The 16,885-nt window shown below is 39.2% G+C and overlaps 1 protein-coding gene across 9 annotated transcripts in view; it reads left to right on the forward strand.

Moving 5' to 3' along the window:
- Positions 1–16,885, forward strand: part of ATG7 (autophagy related 7) — a 306,857-nt gene that overhangs the window by 68,453 nt on the left and 221,519 nt on the right. For all 9 annotated transcript variants that reach the window (XR_002825401.1, XM_023739218.1, XM_023739179.1 and 6 more), the window contains 5 exons: positions 197–341; positions 4,323–4,481; positions 10,688–10,882; positions 12,369–12,572; positions 14,717–14,832. Coding sequence is in view for 8 of the 9 variants with exons in the window: in XM_023739218.1 (XP_023594986.1) it covers positions 197–341; positions 4,323–4,481; positions 10,688–10,882; positions 12,369–12,572; positions 14,717–14,832 (819 nt within the window). In the remaining variant the exon portion in view is untranslated. The remainder of the gene's footprint in view (positions 1–196; positions 342–4,322; positions 4,482–10,687; positions 10,883–12,368; positions 12,573–14,716; positions 14,833–16,885) is intronic.

Here is a 16,885-nt window from a genome sequence, read left to right on the forward strand (position 1 = left end):
ATAGGGTGGCTATGAGTCGGAATCAACTGGACAGCACACAACAACACAGTGGCATGTAATCTGTGTGCAGTCTCCTCTCCACTTACCCAGAAGCTTCATCCTATTCCCCCTTTGATCCCAATTTCCTCATGATTTGTTTCCTGTTTGAGGACAAGATTGGGGTATCAGCAGGTGACTGGCTGAATTCATTTTCTAGGTTAGCTGAGTCATCCGTGGATCTGAATCTCAAATTGATGTGTTGGAGATTGGTCCCTACTTTGGACTTGGACAAAGTTGTGTCTGTCAAATGTCTGCTGCTTGGAGCCGGCACCTTGGGCTGTAATGTAGCCAGGACACTAATGGTACGTTGGCGGGTGCCCAGTGGTGCCTTCGACACTGTTGCTCCCCTTCTTGTTTTATTGTACATGATTGCCTCAGTCTCCCAGATTCATCCTTCCATGCCCTCTCTTCCTCCTTCCTTCCCTCCCTCTCTCCCTTCCTTCTTTTTCTGTGTCATTTTAATTATAAAAGTAATACATGCTTTTATTATAAAAATTCAATCAAAACAGGAGTGTACAAGGTCTCCCTCCACCCCCATCTGGAGTCCCATTTCCCAGAATTAACCAGTCTTCATAGATTAGTATGCCATATATTTTTCCTAGACATTTTTGTAGGCATGTACACATATATAGAGAGAAGTCTGTTGTCTTTATTATTTATTTATTTATACTTAAAAAATTGGATCGTACTCTGCATACTGTCTACAACAGGCTTTTATCTTTAACTTCAGAAAAATAATTCTGGATATCTTTCTATATATTCCATATTATATATACATAGTGTTTTCTTATGTGACTAGATCCTCAATTTATTTAATCAATTTTAGGTTATTTTTCATTTTTTAATATTAGAGACTATGTTGAAATGGACATTTTTATACTTGTATGTTTTTCATATCTGTGTTAGAGAGAATGTGTAATTTATGTACGTATATTTTTTCAAACTAAATTACCTTCTAAGAATATTATACTCCTAGAAACAGGACAGAGCTTTCTCCTACCCTCTTGCCAAATTGAATATTATCAACTTTTTAGTCTTCGTCAATCCAGTTGATTGAAAAGTAACATTTCATTATTGTAATTTAAATTTCTTTGATTAGTGAGGATGAGTTTTTAATTTTTATTTCTTATGTGAATTTTATTTCTTCTATTCACATACTTTGGGTTGTGTTTCTTTTACTGATATGGCATGATTTTTTTATCATGGATATTAACCTTTTTTCTGTAATATGATGCAAATATTTTTCTCAATTTATTTAAGGTGTCTTTAGCCATATAAAACAAAAAAAAAACCCAAACTCATTGCTGCCAAGTCGATTCTGACTCATAACGACCCTACAGGACAGAGTAGAACTGCCCCATAGTTTCCAAGGAGCAACTGGTGGATTCAGACTGCTGACCTTTTGATTAGCAGCCAATCTCTTAACCATTGTGCCAGTAGGGCTCCTGTAGCCATGTATAAGTTTTTAATTTTTATATTATTGAATATGTCAGTCTTTTTCTTTATGGTTTACAGAACTCTTGTCTTTTTATGTTTAGATCTGTATCAATGTGGAATTTATTTTTTTATATAAAGAGAGGTAAATATCAACTTTTTCCCACAAAGTGGGTAATCAGTTGTTTTAATGGCATTTATTCAATAATTCAAATCATCTTTTCCCACCTTTATCAAATACTAAATCCTCTTATATACCTGGGCTTCTTTCTGGATTCTCTTTTTTGTTCCATTGACCTATTTATTTATTCCCACACTCCTACTCACTGTTTTAATTGAAATTACAGTGAATCTGTAGATAAGCTAGAAGGGACTGACATTTTTACAGTATTGATCCATAGTGTCAGAAGTATGGTATATTTCTTCATTTATTTGCATCATCTTTGTCTTTCAGTAGCATTTTCTTTATGTAGGTCTTGCACATGTCTTATTTAGTTTATTTCTACATATTTAATTTTTTTTTTTCTTTTAGAGGTATTTTCTCCCATTAAATTTTCCAGTTCACTATTGCTGGTATATAAGAAAGATACTGAGTTTTGCATGTTTATCTTTTCTCTGGCTATCTTTCTAAGCTCTCTTAGTTCTAATAGTTTTTAAAAAAAATTTTTCAGTTGATTAGTATTCTACACTAATATTTATATGTCTTATTTCTTTTCCTTGTCTTAATAGGATTGGCTAGAACTCCATAGTAATGTTGAATAACAGCAGTGAGAGTGGACATCTTTGTTTTGTTATTTTGAATTTAATGAGAATGCCTGTTGGGTTTACCTTTAACTTTTGTATTTGATATCAGTTTCTGCTAAATGCTCTTTATGAGTTAAAGAAACTGATGTCTGTTTCTAGCTTACTGTGAGTTTGTTTATATTAGAAATAATTGTTGACCTTTATCAAATACATCTATCAAGATAATTAAAATGTTCTAATGTTGAACATTTCTAGAATAAACCCTATTTGTTCATGGTATTTTATTCTTTCAATATGCTATTTGATTCAATTGGTAAATTTGTAATTTTTATTTCTGTATTCTTAAGTCAAATCAGTCGATAGAAATGTTTTTTCTTTGTAGTATCCTTGTAGATTAGCTGGTTTATGCTAGCTTTATAAAATAAATGGAAAGCTTTCCCTCCCACTAGGGAAGGCAGCATATACAGACCAACCCCATTGACTTTGGGTCCTTGTTGACTGCCCATCCCTCTGGAGTCATCAGCCTGAATAAGTCTCAAAGTCCCTAATGGAAGAATATTGAAATATGAGAGAGAATAGAATCTTAGTTTTGTAGCCAATGATGTAGGACTTCTCTTGGATCACTGGATCGCTATACTTATTTTTGATCTACTAGATATACCAAAAAAAAAAAAAAATAGACATCTTCATTCTGTCCCCGCCATTAACCAACTGGGTGACCTTAGGCAAATCACTGATCTTTTCTGAGAGTGTGTTTCCATATTTGTAAAACAAAGGGATTGGACTAAGGAGTTTACAGATTCCTTCCAACTTTAAAATTTTGTGGCTCTATAAAACTTTATAAGAGATGGCATTTAAGTCTATAAAATCATGAAAACTATTTCTGAGAATATAGACTTATCCCCCAAATCACAGATAATTAATAAGGCTTTTGCCTCTTAGAAAAATAGTAGAGACTATTGTGCAATGCTACAGAATGGGAAATAAGCTATAAGCCATTTTTTTCTGAGGAGTTATTTCAGGCTTTAAATGAGTTTCAAGAGGAGTTGTTATTTATACTCAATTATACATTAGGGGAAGCCAAAAAGACATTTGGAGGCTGTTGCTAATCCTTTTAAGACAGCAAAATAGACAGTTCTTATGGGACTCACCTCCAAATCCTTCCCTGGTGCCCCTGTCAAAAATAACGAGGTATTAACTGAGACTGGAGGAACCCTGGAAAGCATGGCCCCTGGATTCTCTATCAGGCCAGAACTAAAACAATTTCCGAGGCCAACTCTTCAGACAGGGATTGAACTGGACTGTGTGACGTAAAGGGATACTCATGAGGACTGTGCCTCTTAGATGAAGTAGATACAAGAGACTAAACGGGTGGCTTCTGTCCAGAGGTGAGATGGGAAGGCAGAGAGGGTTAGGAGCTGGTTGAATGGACGTGGGAAATCAGGGGTGGAAAGGAGGAGTGTGTTGTCACAGTATGGGGAGAGCAATTAGAGTCATATAACAATGTATGTATAAATTTTTGTATGGGAAAAGATAAAAAACAATAGATTGGCTTATAAAATAAATAAAATCACCAGTGAATACTGTGCTCCCTTAAATAATCAACTGTATGAGCCCAAACGGTCAACATTTACCATAAAACAAAGATGAGAAGCTAATGAGGGGCAGGGAAGCTAGATTAATGGAAACAGAACAAAAAGAATGGAAATAACTGAGAATGTTGACACATTGTGAAAAATGTAACCAATGTCATGGAACGAGTTGTATAAAAATTGTTAAATAGGAACCTAATTTGCTATGTAAACTTTCACCTAAAACACAATATTTAAAAAAAAAAACGACGAGGTATTAGTCAGACCCACTCTGACATTTCTTAGTTTCATTACTGCAGGAAACCGGGCACTGACCACATGATTACTTTGTTTTTTAAAGGAAGTTGGCATTTTGTTGGTCAAAAACAGAATTTGCACAATTCAATTTCTGAAGTTTCCTTTATTTTGAGGTTACCAAAGTACTCCAAAGCAAAGCCGCTTCTAGGGAGTTCAAGAGAGATGCTCTGTGAACCGTTCATCAGAGACACACCATGATATCCTGTCTCCATACAGGGCTGGGGCGTCAGACACATCACATTTGTGGACAATGCCAAGGTCTCCTACTCCAATCCCGTGAGGCAGCCTCTCTATGAATTTGAAGATTGCCTAGGGGGTGGTAAGGCCAAGGCCCTGGCTGCAGCAGACCGGCTCCAGAAAATATTCCCCGGAGTGGTATGTTGATGCTTTTGGGGAACATCAGAGGTTTTCTCCTGTATCTTTAAGTGTTTGAATCTTGGGGAACGAGGCCCTGTGGTATTGGTGAAATAGAGCTCAACATCTGCCACTTGCTACCAGGCACTCATCACATGGCTGGGCCTCTGTGTCCTGATCTTGGAGATGGGGATTAAAAACAAAACAAAACTCTCATGTATTATTGTGAAAATTATACAAAGAATGTATGGAAAAATGTAAGTTGCACAGTGTTATATGAGTTTAAGTTGAGGATTTGTGGGCTATGTATATTTTTATATCCTGCCTTGTTCAAAAATAATATTTGTGGTGGCTCAAATGTAGGATATTGTTTTTTCTCCATTACCAGAATACTTGGCAGTTACTTAGTCCAGGTTTATGAAAGTAAATGGAGTACTAGTCTCTCTGTGAAGAGGGAAGATTGGGCTAAAAGTTTAGGTTTTTGCTGTAGCTACTTCTTATTTTTGAGTTGCATTCCTTACTTTAAAAGCACCAGATAATAAGAGACAAGTCATTCTGCTCATTTGACTCAAAATCTTGTGCCTTTTTTTTTTTTTTTTTTTTTTGAGGTCATCGCAAAAGAGATTCTCATCTTTCATGCTTAATCAATTTATCTGACAGGGGTTAGATTAGGTGTCTCCAAAGCATAAGCTTATACTTGAAGTGCTGCAAGAGGCTCTCAGTTCCTGTCAAAAACAGCCCGCCCTCTCAAAGTTTCTCTGCTTAGTTATTCAGTGTTAGAGTCGTCTGTTTTAGAAGTCCTTGCTTTAGAAGCAACTTTGATGTTTTTGTCCATTTCATTAGTGTACCTGAGGAACATCATTCATTGAGTTTAATTCAGCAGTATTGATTAAGCACCCACTATGTACTAATTGCCAAAAGAAATAAGTTACAGCCCTGTCATTGAGGAGGTGTATTTGTTAGTTTTCTACGTGACAATAATGTATATCGAACAATCCAAAAATCTCAGTGGCTTACAATTACAAACATTTATTCCATACTCAGGGGTCTGCAGGTTGGCTGTGGTTCAGCTGCTGGGCTAGGCTGGACTCTAGGCTTTGAGTCAGGCTCAGGTCTGCTCTGTATGTCATTATTTCAAAGTCTATGCTGAAGGAGTAACTGTCATCTGGGCCCTACTCTTGTAGTGGTGGAAAGTGGAAGCCTAAAAGGGTTGATGAAAACTTACCATGCCTTTTATAACATAGTTTATAAAGAAAATGTTCTACATCCTACTTTGGTGAGTAGTGTTTGGGGTATTATGAGCAGCCATCTAAGATACTCCATTGGTCCTACCCTGTCTAGAGCAAGGGAGAATGAAGACAACCAAAGACACAAGGGGAAGATTAGTCCAAAGGACTAATGGACCCTGACTACCACAGCTTCCACTAGACTGAGTCCAGCACAACTAGTTGGTGCCTAGCTACCACTACTGACTACTCTGACAGGGATCACAATAGATGGTTCTGGACAGAGCTGGAGAAAAATGTAGAACAAAATTCAAACTCACAAAAAAAGACCAGACTTACTGGTCTGACAGAGACTGGAGAAACCCTGAGAGTATGACCCCCAGACACCCTTTTAACTCGGTACTGTAGTCACTCCTGAGGTTCACCCTTCAGTAGAAGATTAGACAGGCCTGTAAAACAAAACAATAATACACGTAGCTTAACCTTGTATATGAGACTAAATGGGCATACCAGCCCAGGGGCAAGGATGAGAAGGCAAGAGGGGACAGGAAAGCTGGACGAATGGAAATGGGGAACCCAAGGTCGAGAAGGGGAGACTGTTGACATGTCTTGGGGTTGGTAGCTAATGTCCCAAAACAATATGTGTATTAATTGTTTAATGAAAAACTACTTTGCTCTATAAACCTTCATCTAAAGCATTGTTTTATATATACATGTATATATGTGTGTGTGTGTGTATATATATATATATATATATAAACTCACCATGCCTTTTAGAATCTCAGCTCCACAATGGCACACTGCCATGTCATCCATTCCTGGCACACTGCCATGTCATCCATTCCCATTGCCAAAGCGAGTCATGGGGCCTATCCCAAAGTCAGTGGGGTTGGTCTATACACACTGCCTTCCCTAGTGGGAGAATGTGTGAAGTCATATGGTAAAGAGCTTGGTGTATAATTCTCTTAGACTAGGGAAGTGCATAGTTGGGAAGAATAATCCAGACTATCACTGGAGAGTATTATGAACTCCCCATGGGGCCTAGAGAGACATGGCCTTGAATCTGAGCTCTGCTACTTATGGGCTGCTTGAAATTTTTCCTTTCCCAAATCCTAGCCGTTGTCTATGACCCAATACCATTCTGTCTGTTTATTTGTTCTGTTATTCTGTTACTTATCAACTCATTCATAAAATATTTATTCAAGGCCTACTATGTGCTAGGGACTGGGAACAAGACAGACATTATCCCCTCACCTCTATGGAGTGGACAGTCTAAGGGGAAGATGGTTAGTAACAAATGTCTTAGTCACCTAGAGCTGCTGTAACAGAAATACCACAAGTGGATGGCTTTAACAAAGAGAAATTTATTCTCTCAGTTTAGTAGGCTACAAGTCCAAATTCAGGGCATCAGCTCTAGAGAAAGGCCTTCTCTCTCTTTCGGCTCCAAAGGAAGGTCCTTGTCATCAGTCTTCCCTTGGACTGGGAGCGTCTCAGTGCAGGAACCTCAGGTCCAAAGGACGCGCTCTGTTCCCGGTGCTGCCTTCTTGGTGGTACGAGGTCCCCATGTGTCTCTGCTCACTTCTCTGTTTTATATTTCAAAAGAGATCGGCTTAAGACACTATCTAACCTTGAAGACTTCATCAGTGTAACTGCTGCTAATCCATTTTATTACATCATAGTGATAGAGTTTACAACACATAGGGAAATCACATCAGAGATCTCATTGAATACCCTGAGCACTTAATTGACACCAGAAAGGCCATCAAACTAGAGATAAAAACTGAAGCCACAAAGCTTCTAAAAGAAAGCATCTTAGTGATCTTGTGGTAGGCAAAGATATTTTTAGGACCCAGTGAATACTGACCATAAATGAAAAATTGAAAACTTGGACTTCATCAAAATTAAAAACTTCTCAAAAAAAAAAAAAAAAAGTTGCCATGGAGTAGATTAGAACTGTGCTCCATAGGGTTTTCGGTGGCTAATGTTTTGGAAGTAGATTGTCAGGCCTTTCTTCTGAGGTGCCTCTGGGTGGACTCAAACCTCCAACCTTTTCGTTACTAACTGAGTGCATTAACCATTTGTACCGCTCAAGGACTCCAGACACCATTAAGAGAATGAAGAGGTTGGCCGAAACAGAAAATATTGACAATACATATATTTGACACATTTTATGCAAAATACATAAAGAACTCCTACAACTCAATTATAAGAAGACAATCAGTTCCTTTAAAGGGGCAAAAGACTTGGACAGCCACTTTTACTTTGCACTGAAGATCTGTGAATGGCCAACGATGACATGAAAATACTCAACATCAGTAGTCATCAGGGAAAGACAAAACTATAAAGACGTATCACTACATACCCACTAAAATGTCTAAAATTAAAAAGACTGACAATGCTAAATATTGTCAGAATGTGAAGCAGCTAGAACTCTCATACTTTGCTAGTGAAACACCAGTTTGGAAATCAGTGTAGCAGTTTCCCATAAAGTTAAATATGCATCTACCCTATGACCTAGCAATTCTACTTCTAGATATTTACCTAAGCGAGATGAAAACATATATACACAAAAAGACTTGCACAAGAATGTTCATAGTAGCATTATTCATAATAGCCAAAATCTAGAGAAAACCCAGCTAGTCATCAGCAGGAGAATGAATAAACAAATTGTGGCATATTCATACAACAAAAAGGAATGCACTGTTGATACCTATCAGTATGGATGAACCTCAAAAGCATTTTGCTGAGCAAAAGAAGCCAAACACACAAGTATATTCTGTAGATACCACTTATGTGAAGTTCTAGAACAGGCAAAACTAATCCATGGTTAAAGTTAGAACGGTGGTTGTCTTGAGGGTAGTGAGGGTCACCTGGGAAGGGGCACGAGAGTGTCCTCTGAGGTGGTGGAGATGTTCTGTATCTTGATAGCTATACAGGTTACAGGGCCTTATGCAGTGATGAATCTGCTATTTGTCAAAACAGATTGAACTAAACACTTGAAGTCTGAGTATTTCACTTATGTAAATAACACCTCACCCTGGCTGCATGTTTGATCACCCGGGAGCTTTAGGAAATATTGATGCTTGGGTCCCCTCTCAGAGGTTCCAATTTAAATAGTCTAGGAACTATTATGGGTTTTAAAAACATCCTTGGTGGCTCTAACATACAGCCAAGGTTGAGAACTACTGTGTTAAATTTTGCTGGATTCCAGCCTCAGGAGTGTGGCCCTAAATACTGTGCCAAGAGCTACCCCTAAGTCAGGTTGTTGTTGCATTTTTGTGTGCCATGGAGTCAATTCCAAATCATAGCTACCCAATGTGACAGAGTAGACAATGTGACTGCCCAATAGGTTTTCCCAGGCTGTAATCTTTACAGGAGCAGATCCCCAGGCTTTTTCTTCTGCAGAGCTACTGGTTACATTCGAACTGCCAAACGCTTAACCATTGTGCCACCAGGGCTCCTGAAATTTTAGCAAGTAGAGATCCATTAGGTTAGCGGAGTTTTTTCTTTATGTGGGTAGGGATCAGTTACTATATTTCTCAAAAGGTCAGAGTTGGAATTGAGTAATTATGCTTGAATCTTGGTATCATTAGAATACCTCAATAATAGCTTTTTGGATCAAGCTACTGTAGTTTAAAATGTTTTTTTGTCAATTGTAATATACCAGTAAGGTGGTATTATTAGTATTGTAATTACTACTACTATAGTTGCTTTTATTACTCTTGATTGCAGTATTTGGTACCTAGTAAATGTACAACGCTTATTTATTAATTTAGTAACTTGCTTACTTACTGAGTTCTTGATAGTTGTGTTTGTGGTGTTCTCATTGTCGAAATGAACTTGTCTGTGAACCTTTCTTCTTTCTGAAGGCCTTGCTGCTTGGGGCCCTTTCCTGCTTGGCTTGCAATTTTTTCCTGCCTATTCTTTTTCATGTTGCTGCTATTGTTACTGCTGCCCTTTTTTAGAATTCCAGAGATTAGGTTTATAAATTTACGATAAGGACAAAGTGTCTATGATCTACAAAATAGATTTTCCTTTGTAAAGGACCTACTTGCCCTGCACCCTGAGCCATTTTTCCAGTAGGTAAGGGGTTTTGGCAAATGAATGAAAAAAGTGATGTTTTCACAGGCTTCCCTGTGGCCAGTGGTTTGCAGTTTGTGATTGTAGAACACTTTTCTTTCCTGTGGAAAGTTAATCTCCCTGACTCCATTAGCACTCACATGTGATTCACTGTTACTCTGCCAAGACATTGTGGGGCCATCCACTGGAAAATGGTAAATTACAGAGCGGTTCTAGAGCCTCTAGGAAAGATCCTGGGTCTTCACAATTCAAGCAGCTGGGCAGCCTCTACTATTGGGCAGGGAGCAAAGCCTGTCTTCTGTCACCCCCATTTCCCACCCCCAAACAAACATCTACAAACTCTAAGTAGATTTACTGGCTGAAAGTTAGCAAAGAGAGTTGTTTTTTTTTTAATGCATATGCCTTTGAGAGGATTAAGACAAGACCATCAGTCATTCCAATCTAATGTAGATTTATTAAATCAAATTATTTTCATGATAACACCAATTTGGAGATGTTGTACACTAAGGGGACGGAGGGGAGAGCAGTTTTGGAGAGGCAGCCTGGCTGGAAAGAGGGTACTTGGGCTGTCAGAGGGCATCATGATGAGGTTTCTTGGCCTCAGATGGTAGGAAAGAGCCAAAGATACACAGTGTTCTCCTTGCCTAGATGAGAAGTGACCCTCACTCTGGAACTGAGATCTCTGCTTGCTGCTTTGTCCTATTTCAGGTACTCTGGGGTGACAGTGCAGGTGGTCTAGGATGCAGAAGTGAAGAAGCTGAGGGCATGGGTAGGATAAGTAAAAGCAGCCTAATCACGCACAGAGAAATTTCTGGTAATAAGTGGCCACGCATACCTGCGTGTAGCTATGGGGAAACATGGACTGTGAGATATAGTCTGTCTCTTTGCTTCAGATATAAATGCATCTGGTTGTTTCCCTAGAATGCCAGAGGGTTCAATATGAGCATCCCCATGCCTGGGCATCCAGTGAACTTCTCCAGCGTCACCCTGGAGCAAGCGCGCAAGGATGTGGAGCAACTGGAGCAGCTCATCGAAAGCCATGATGTCATCTTCCTGTTGATGGACACCAGGGAGAGCCGGTGGCTTCCTGCTGTCATTGCTGCGAGCAAGAGAAAGGTAGAGTACATAGAGTACATGGAGTCTAGGGCTGCCATCTCTGCCTGTGACTTAATGCACCATCACCCTAAGGGAGAAGTGTCCTCAGTCCTCCCTTCCCCCCAAAAAGAGGTGTAATTTGTGTGACCTGGTGACAGGTACCAAAGGGCCTCCACCTCAGACTCTATCTTTGCCTCACACACCATCATCCAATATAATATATATTGTTTGCTGTTCAATTTTCATAACCATCCTTTGAGGTACACCACACTAGAAGGTGTATTAACACTGAAATGTAAGCTCCAAGAGGACAAAGTCTTTGTTTTATTTACTGCTTTTGCTCAGTGACAGCTTCAGCAACTAGCAGTATTGAATGGTTAAACAAATCATGGTATGTATACATAGTGGAATGGTACATAAAACCAAAAACAAAACCCGTTGCTGTTGAATCGATTCCGACTCATGGAGACCCCATGTGTTACAGAGTAGAACTGCTCCATAGGTTTTTCTTGGCTGTAATCTTTATGGAAGCAGACTACCAGGACTTTCTTCTGTGGTGTCGCTGGGTGCGTTCAAACTGCCAACTTTTAGGTTAGTAGTCAAGCACTAATCGTTTGTACCACCCAGGGGCCTGAATAGTATGTAGCTATTCACAATTATGTTTTCAAAGCATTTTAATGATACGGAAAGACACATTATGTTAAATAAGTGAGGTAAAACATCATACATATATTATGTCAGTTATGTTCCTCTGTGTGCGTATGTGTAGAGAGAGAGAGAGAAATAGAGAAAGTAGGGGTGGGGGACAGGAAGGGAGAAGATAGAGGGAAAGAGAGAAAATAACAAAGATATACTCAAAACTGTTAATAGTGGTTGTTGGAACTGCGGGATTGTGAGCAAGTTTTGTTTTCTTTTGTAGTATAGTTTAAATTTTTTTTCCAACTTTATAATCAGAAATTTGGGAGGAAAAGTTAAATTACAGCTAAGAGAAGTTCTTATAGTATAAACGAAAAAAACTATTCTTAAAATTTATGTGGGAGGTGAATTGCGTAGTATGTGAATTATACAATTCGAAAAAGCTTTGATTAAAAAAATGTAAAACTGTGGACATGACAGAGAATAGCATAATGGTGGAAAGAATGGACTTGAGAACTGTATAGACCTGATTTTATACACCTGCCCTACCTCTTAGCAGCTAAGAGACCTTGGGCAAGTTCTAGAACTAACCTCTCGGACTCATTATCCTCTTTGTAAATGGGAAATGTTTGTGGGGAGTTTTAAAAGAGATTAAATGAGATAATTTGTGCAAATCACTTGTCAAGTCTTTTGCACTTAATAAGCCCTCAGTATCGAGTAGTTTTATCATTAGCTTCTAGAATCTGATTATGCTGTATTTTAATACTTATGAAATGAATAAGAAAAGTTGACCAAATATGAAATTAGCCATGGCTTAAAATATGTTTGTCTCTTAATTTAACCATTGTCTTTTATTCCTTGAAACCTGCAGCTGGTCATCAATGCTGCATTGGGATTTGACACGTTTGTGGTCATGAGACATGGCCTGAAGAAACCTAAGCAGCGAGGAGCTGGGGTCTTGTGTCCCAGCCACCCTGTGGCATCTGCTGACCTCCTAGGCTCATCCCTTTTTGCCAACATCCCTGGCTACAAACTTGGCTGCTATTTCTGTAATGATGTGGTGGCCCCAGGAGATGTAAGTGGATTTCTTCCAGTTATTTCCTCTGGCCATCTTGTTCGCTGGGGCAAAGAGACCCAGCTCTTTTATGACTATTTAAATATTGTCTTTTAACAAAGAGAAGAATTCTCCATTTCTCTAGGGAGGACATTATCCCACTATGAGCCTTGATTGGCATCATCAGCTACATGCAGCTGTTCCCTGTTCACTAATATAAATGCAGGTGCAAACCATTTTGGGGGAAGACTCAGCAAGGAAGTCTCAGGATAGGGTGGTCCCAGGTAGCACTCAGCATTGTCTTCTATGCTTATCTTAGTGAAGAGAACATTAAATGAGGAGTCTAAAGTCCCAGGTTCTAGCCTGGACTTGGACACTGCCTCACTGGGTAATTCTGAATAATTCTCTCAGGCTCCCTGTGCCTCTGCAAAATGGGGGTAGCATTGTCAGATTTAGCAAATGAAAACACAGGATGCCCCATTAACTTTGAATTTTAGGTAAACAATGTATAATTTCTTAGTATAAGCGTGTCCCATGCAATATTGGAGACCTACTTATACTAAAAAATTATTGGGTGTTTAAAATTCAAATTTAATTGAGAGCATCCTGTATTTTATCTGGCAACTCTAGTAGGGGAGGGAAGAATATTTGTCCTGCCAAAGCAGTATTATTGTTGTTGTGTGCCATCAAGTTGATTGTGATTCATAGTGACCCCATGTGACAGAGTAGAACTGCCCCCATAGGGTTTTCTTGGCTGTAATCTTCACAGAAGCACATCACCAGATCTTTCTCATGCAGAGCCATTGGGTGGATTCAAATTGCCAACCTTTGCGTTAGCAGCTGAGCGCTTAACCGTTGTTCCACCAGGGCCCATTAATCACAGTGTAAGGTACGTCAGATGGGAAGGTTCTCTGAACAGCAAGCATCTCACTGTACAATGGAAGATCCTATCGCGTTAAAGACACCACGCTAGTCAGAGGGCGTAGGAAAGGTTTTTTATCAGGACAGATACTGATTTCTAGTGAAGTAAAGCAGAGATGTTTTCTGTACCCTTCGCTCTATTTCCTCCTTCATTTGAAAGTTGTTCCTTAATAACTCATGCTTCTTTTGAATGACTGGCTCCCAGTATAAAGAAAAAAAGATAAGCATTCTCTTACGTGAAGCGTGAATATGGTCTTGATCAAGGTGTTATACTGTACTGTTGGTCGTGTTATTTCCTTATTGCCAACAGTAAGGATCAATTACAGTAAAGTCACATCTGTTCACAAGGCAAAATTTTCAGAGTCAAAATTGTCCCTAACCACCTCTTAGTTTGCCCAGAGTTGGAAGATTGGCTTGTGTTTAGAAACTACATTGTAGCAAAATTGTTGTTATTGTTGTTGTTAGTTTCCATTGAGTGGGCTCCAACTCAGGGTGACCTTATGTGTAGCTGAACAAAGTGTTGCCTGGTCTTATACCATCTTCATGATCGTTGATACATTTGAGTCCTTTGTTGTGGCTACTGTGTCAGTCCATCTCACTGAGGGTTTTCCTCGTTTTTGTTGACCCTCTACTTTACCAAACATGATGTCCTTTTCTAGAGACTGATCTTTCCTGATAACATAAGCAAGCCAAAATCTTGCCATCCATGCTTTTAAGGAACATTTAAGCACTCAGGGTGATCACACTCAGGGTGATGAGATGTCCACACTGTGGGAGGCACGCAGGAACTGAGGACTGCAGGAATGGCACAGTAATGGCTCCACTCTGAAGCATTAACTCCTTGATTAGAATGGCAGGGCACAATCACCTGTGCTCATCAATTATTCCTCTCTTTGTCTCTTTAACTGCTAAGCACAGAAGAGTGGAATTGAGTTAAAGGAGCATATGATGCAACTGTACTATACGATGCATCCAGGCTATAATTTTTGGTTGATGCCTCTCAATCTTTAATTTATTCGTAGTTGCTAATCATTTTTAGCATATTGCCTCATTTGATTACCTAAGTTGTGTATCTTGTTTTTTCTTGATACTCCCAAGAAATATTATTTGAGGTCGGATGTTCTTTGCCTAGGTGAGCATTTGGTTATATTGTATGGCTTTGTCATGGAGGCACTTCATGCTTCAGACAACTAGAGTTCAGCAGAATAGCGCTTCATCATGTGGCAATGATTGTTTCTCTGCAGTCAACCAGAGACCGGACCTTGGACCAGCAGTGCACTGTGAGCCGCCCAGGACTGGCCATGATTGCAGGAGCCCTGGCAGTGGAGTTGATGGTTTCTGTTTTGCAGCATCCAGAAGGGTGAGTTTGCTGTTTGGAGATGGGTGTTTACACAAAGGAGGCTTTCAGAGGCAGTTGTTCATCAGTGTCTCCCTTGGCCTTTTTTGATTCTGACTCTTCTGAGAATTTTATTGGTCTTTCTGTGCTCAACGACACAGGATTAGATAGGAGTTATTGCTTAAGGGGTACTGAGTTTCTTTTTAGGGTGATGAAAAGGTTTTGGAAATTGTGATGGTGGTTGCACAACATGGTGCATATAATTAAAGTCCCTGAATTGTACACATAAAAATGGTTGAAATGGCAGATGTTTTGTTTTATATATATATATATTTCACCACAACATAAATTTTTTAAAAATTGTTAAAATGAAAAATTTATTGTTATATATATTTTACCATAATTAAAAACAGGCTAACAAATGAAAGAGCAAGACTAGGAAAAAATCCTGGCCTGATTCTTTGGCCTGAGAGAACATGTCATGAGATCGTTAGGGCTGAACTTCTGTATCCTTCTGGAGTTGACTTCTCCTAGAGTTACTTGGTAACTGATGCTAAGAAGAATAAAAATTTTGGTAGGGCCTTAGGACTTTGATGTTTTAATTCTGTTAGCAAGTTTTGATCTACTTAAGCCTGGACGTTTGTAAGACAATACATGAATCCTGTTGTCGTTAGGTACTGTCAAGTCAGTTCCGACTCATAGCAACCCTATGCACAACGGAACGAAACACTGCCCGGTCCTGTGCCGTCCTCACAATTGTTGCTATACTTGGGCCCATTGTTGCAGCCATTGTGTCAGTCCATCTCCTTCAAGGTCTTCCTCTTTTTCGCTGACCCTCTGCTTTACCAAGCATGATGTCCTCCTGCAGGGACTGATCTCTCCTGGTAGCATGTCCAAAGTATGTGAGACGTAGTCTCGCCATCTTTGCTTCTAAGAAGCATTTGGTTGTACTTCTTCCAAGATGGATTTGTTCGTTCTTTACATGAATTCTGTATGTTAGAAATTGCATTTGGCTGTATGTAACAGAGACCCACCTTTAGCCAAACGGGGCTTTATTTTTCTTATGCAACAGGAAGTTCAGCAGTAGGTGGTTCAGGGCTGATACAAAGGCTCTGTTATGCCATCAGTAACTTGGATTCCTTCTTATTATTCACTCAGCCACTCTTGGCTTTCTTCCTTGTCCTCGTCAGCTTGTAGTCACAAGATGGCTACTCTACCTCCCATATTGCTTCTGTGTAACAGTTAAGAAGAAAGGAATGACTGAAAGATAAAAGTTGTGGTGAGCTGAGTTTGCTGTCTTTGAAAGAGCCTTCCTAGAAGACTCACCCATTGATTCTAACTCCTGTATCAAATGGCCACTCCTAGCTGCAAGGAAGACAGAAAAATGTAGGTTTTTTGGCTGGACACATTGCCTCCCTGAATAAAATTGGGATAAGGAAGAAGAGGAGAATGGATGTTGGGTATGCAACCAGCTGTGTGTCTGCTATACTAATTTTTTAAAATTCTTTCTATAGATGGAATGTTTCTGGAAAATATATCCAGAAGATATTATTATTGCTTATATAGTTGATATTCTTTTAGTTTTACCAACATATTTTCCTCTTTTGTTTGTTTTTCTTTTCTTTCTGAAGTTTTCAAGCTTCTATTGAGGGCATTTTTCTTTTTTTGAATTTTTTTTTTTAATTGTACTTTGGATGAAGGTTTACAGAACAAGTAGTTTCTCATTAAACAGTTAGTACACATATTGTTTTATGACAAAGGTTAACAACCCCACAACATGTCCCTTCTCAACCTTGGGTTCCCTATTACCAGCTTTCCTGTCCCCTCCTGCCTTCTAGTCCTTGTCCCTGGACTGTTGTGCCCCAATAGTCTCATATTGTTTTATGGGGCTGTCTAATCTTTGGCTGAACAGTGAACCTTGGGAGTGACTCCATTACTGAGCTAAAAGGGTGTCCAGGGACAATACTCTCGGGGTTTCTCCAGCCTCTGTCAGGCCAGTAAATCTGATCTTTTTTGTGAGTTAGAATTTTGTTCTACATTTTTCTCCAGCTCTGTCCGGGACCCTCTGTTGTGATCC

Source organism: Trichechus manatus, unplaced genomic scaffold (assembly GCF_000243295.1).
Source record: "Trichechus manatus latirostris isolate Lorelei unplaced genomic scaffold, TriManLat1.0 scaffold00001, whole genome shotgun sequence".
Classification (NCBI taxonomy): Eukaryota; Metazoa; Chordata; class Mammalia; order Sirenia; family Trichechidae; genus Trichechus; species Trichechus manatus.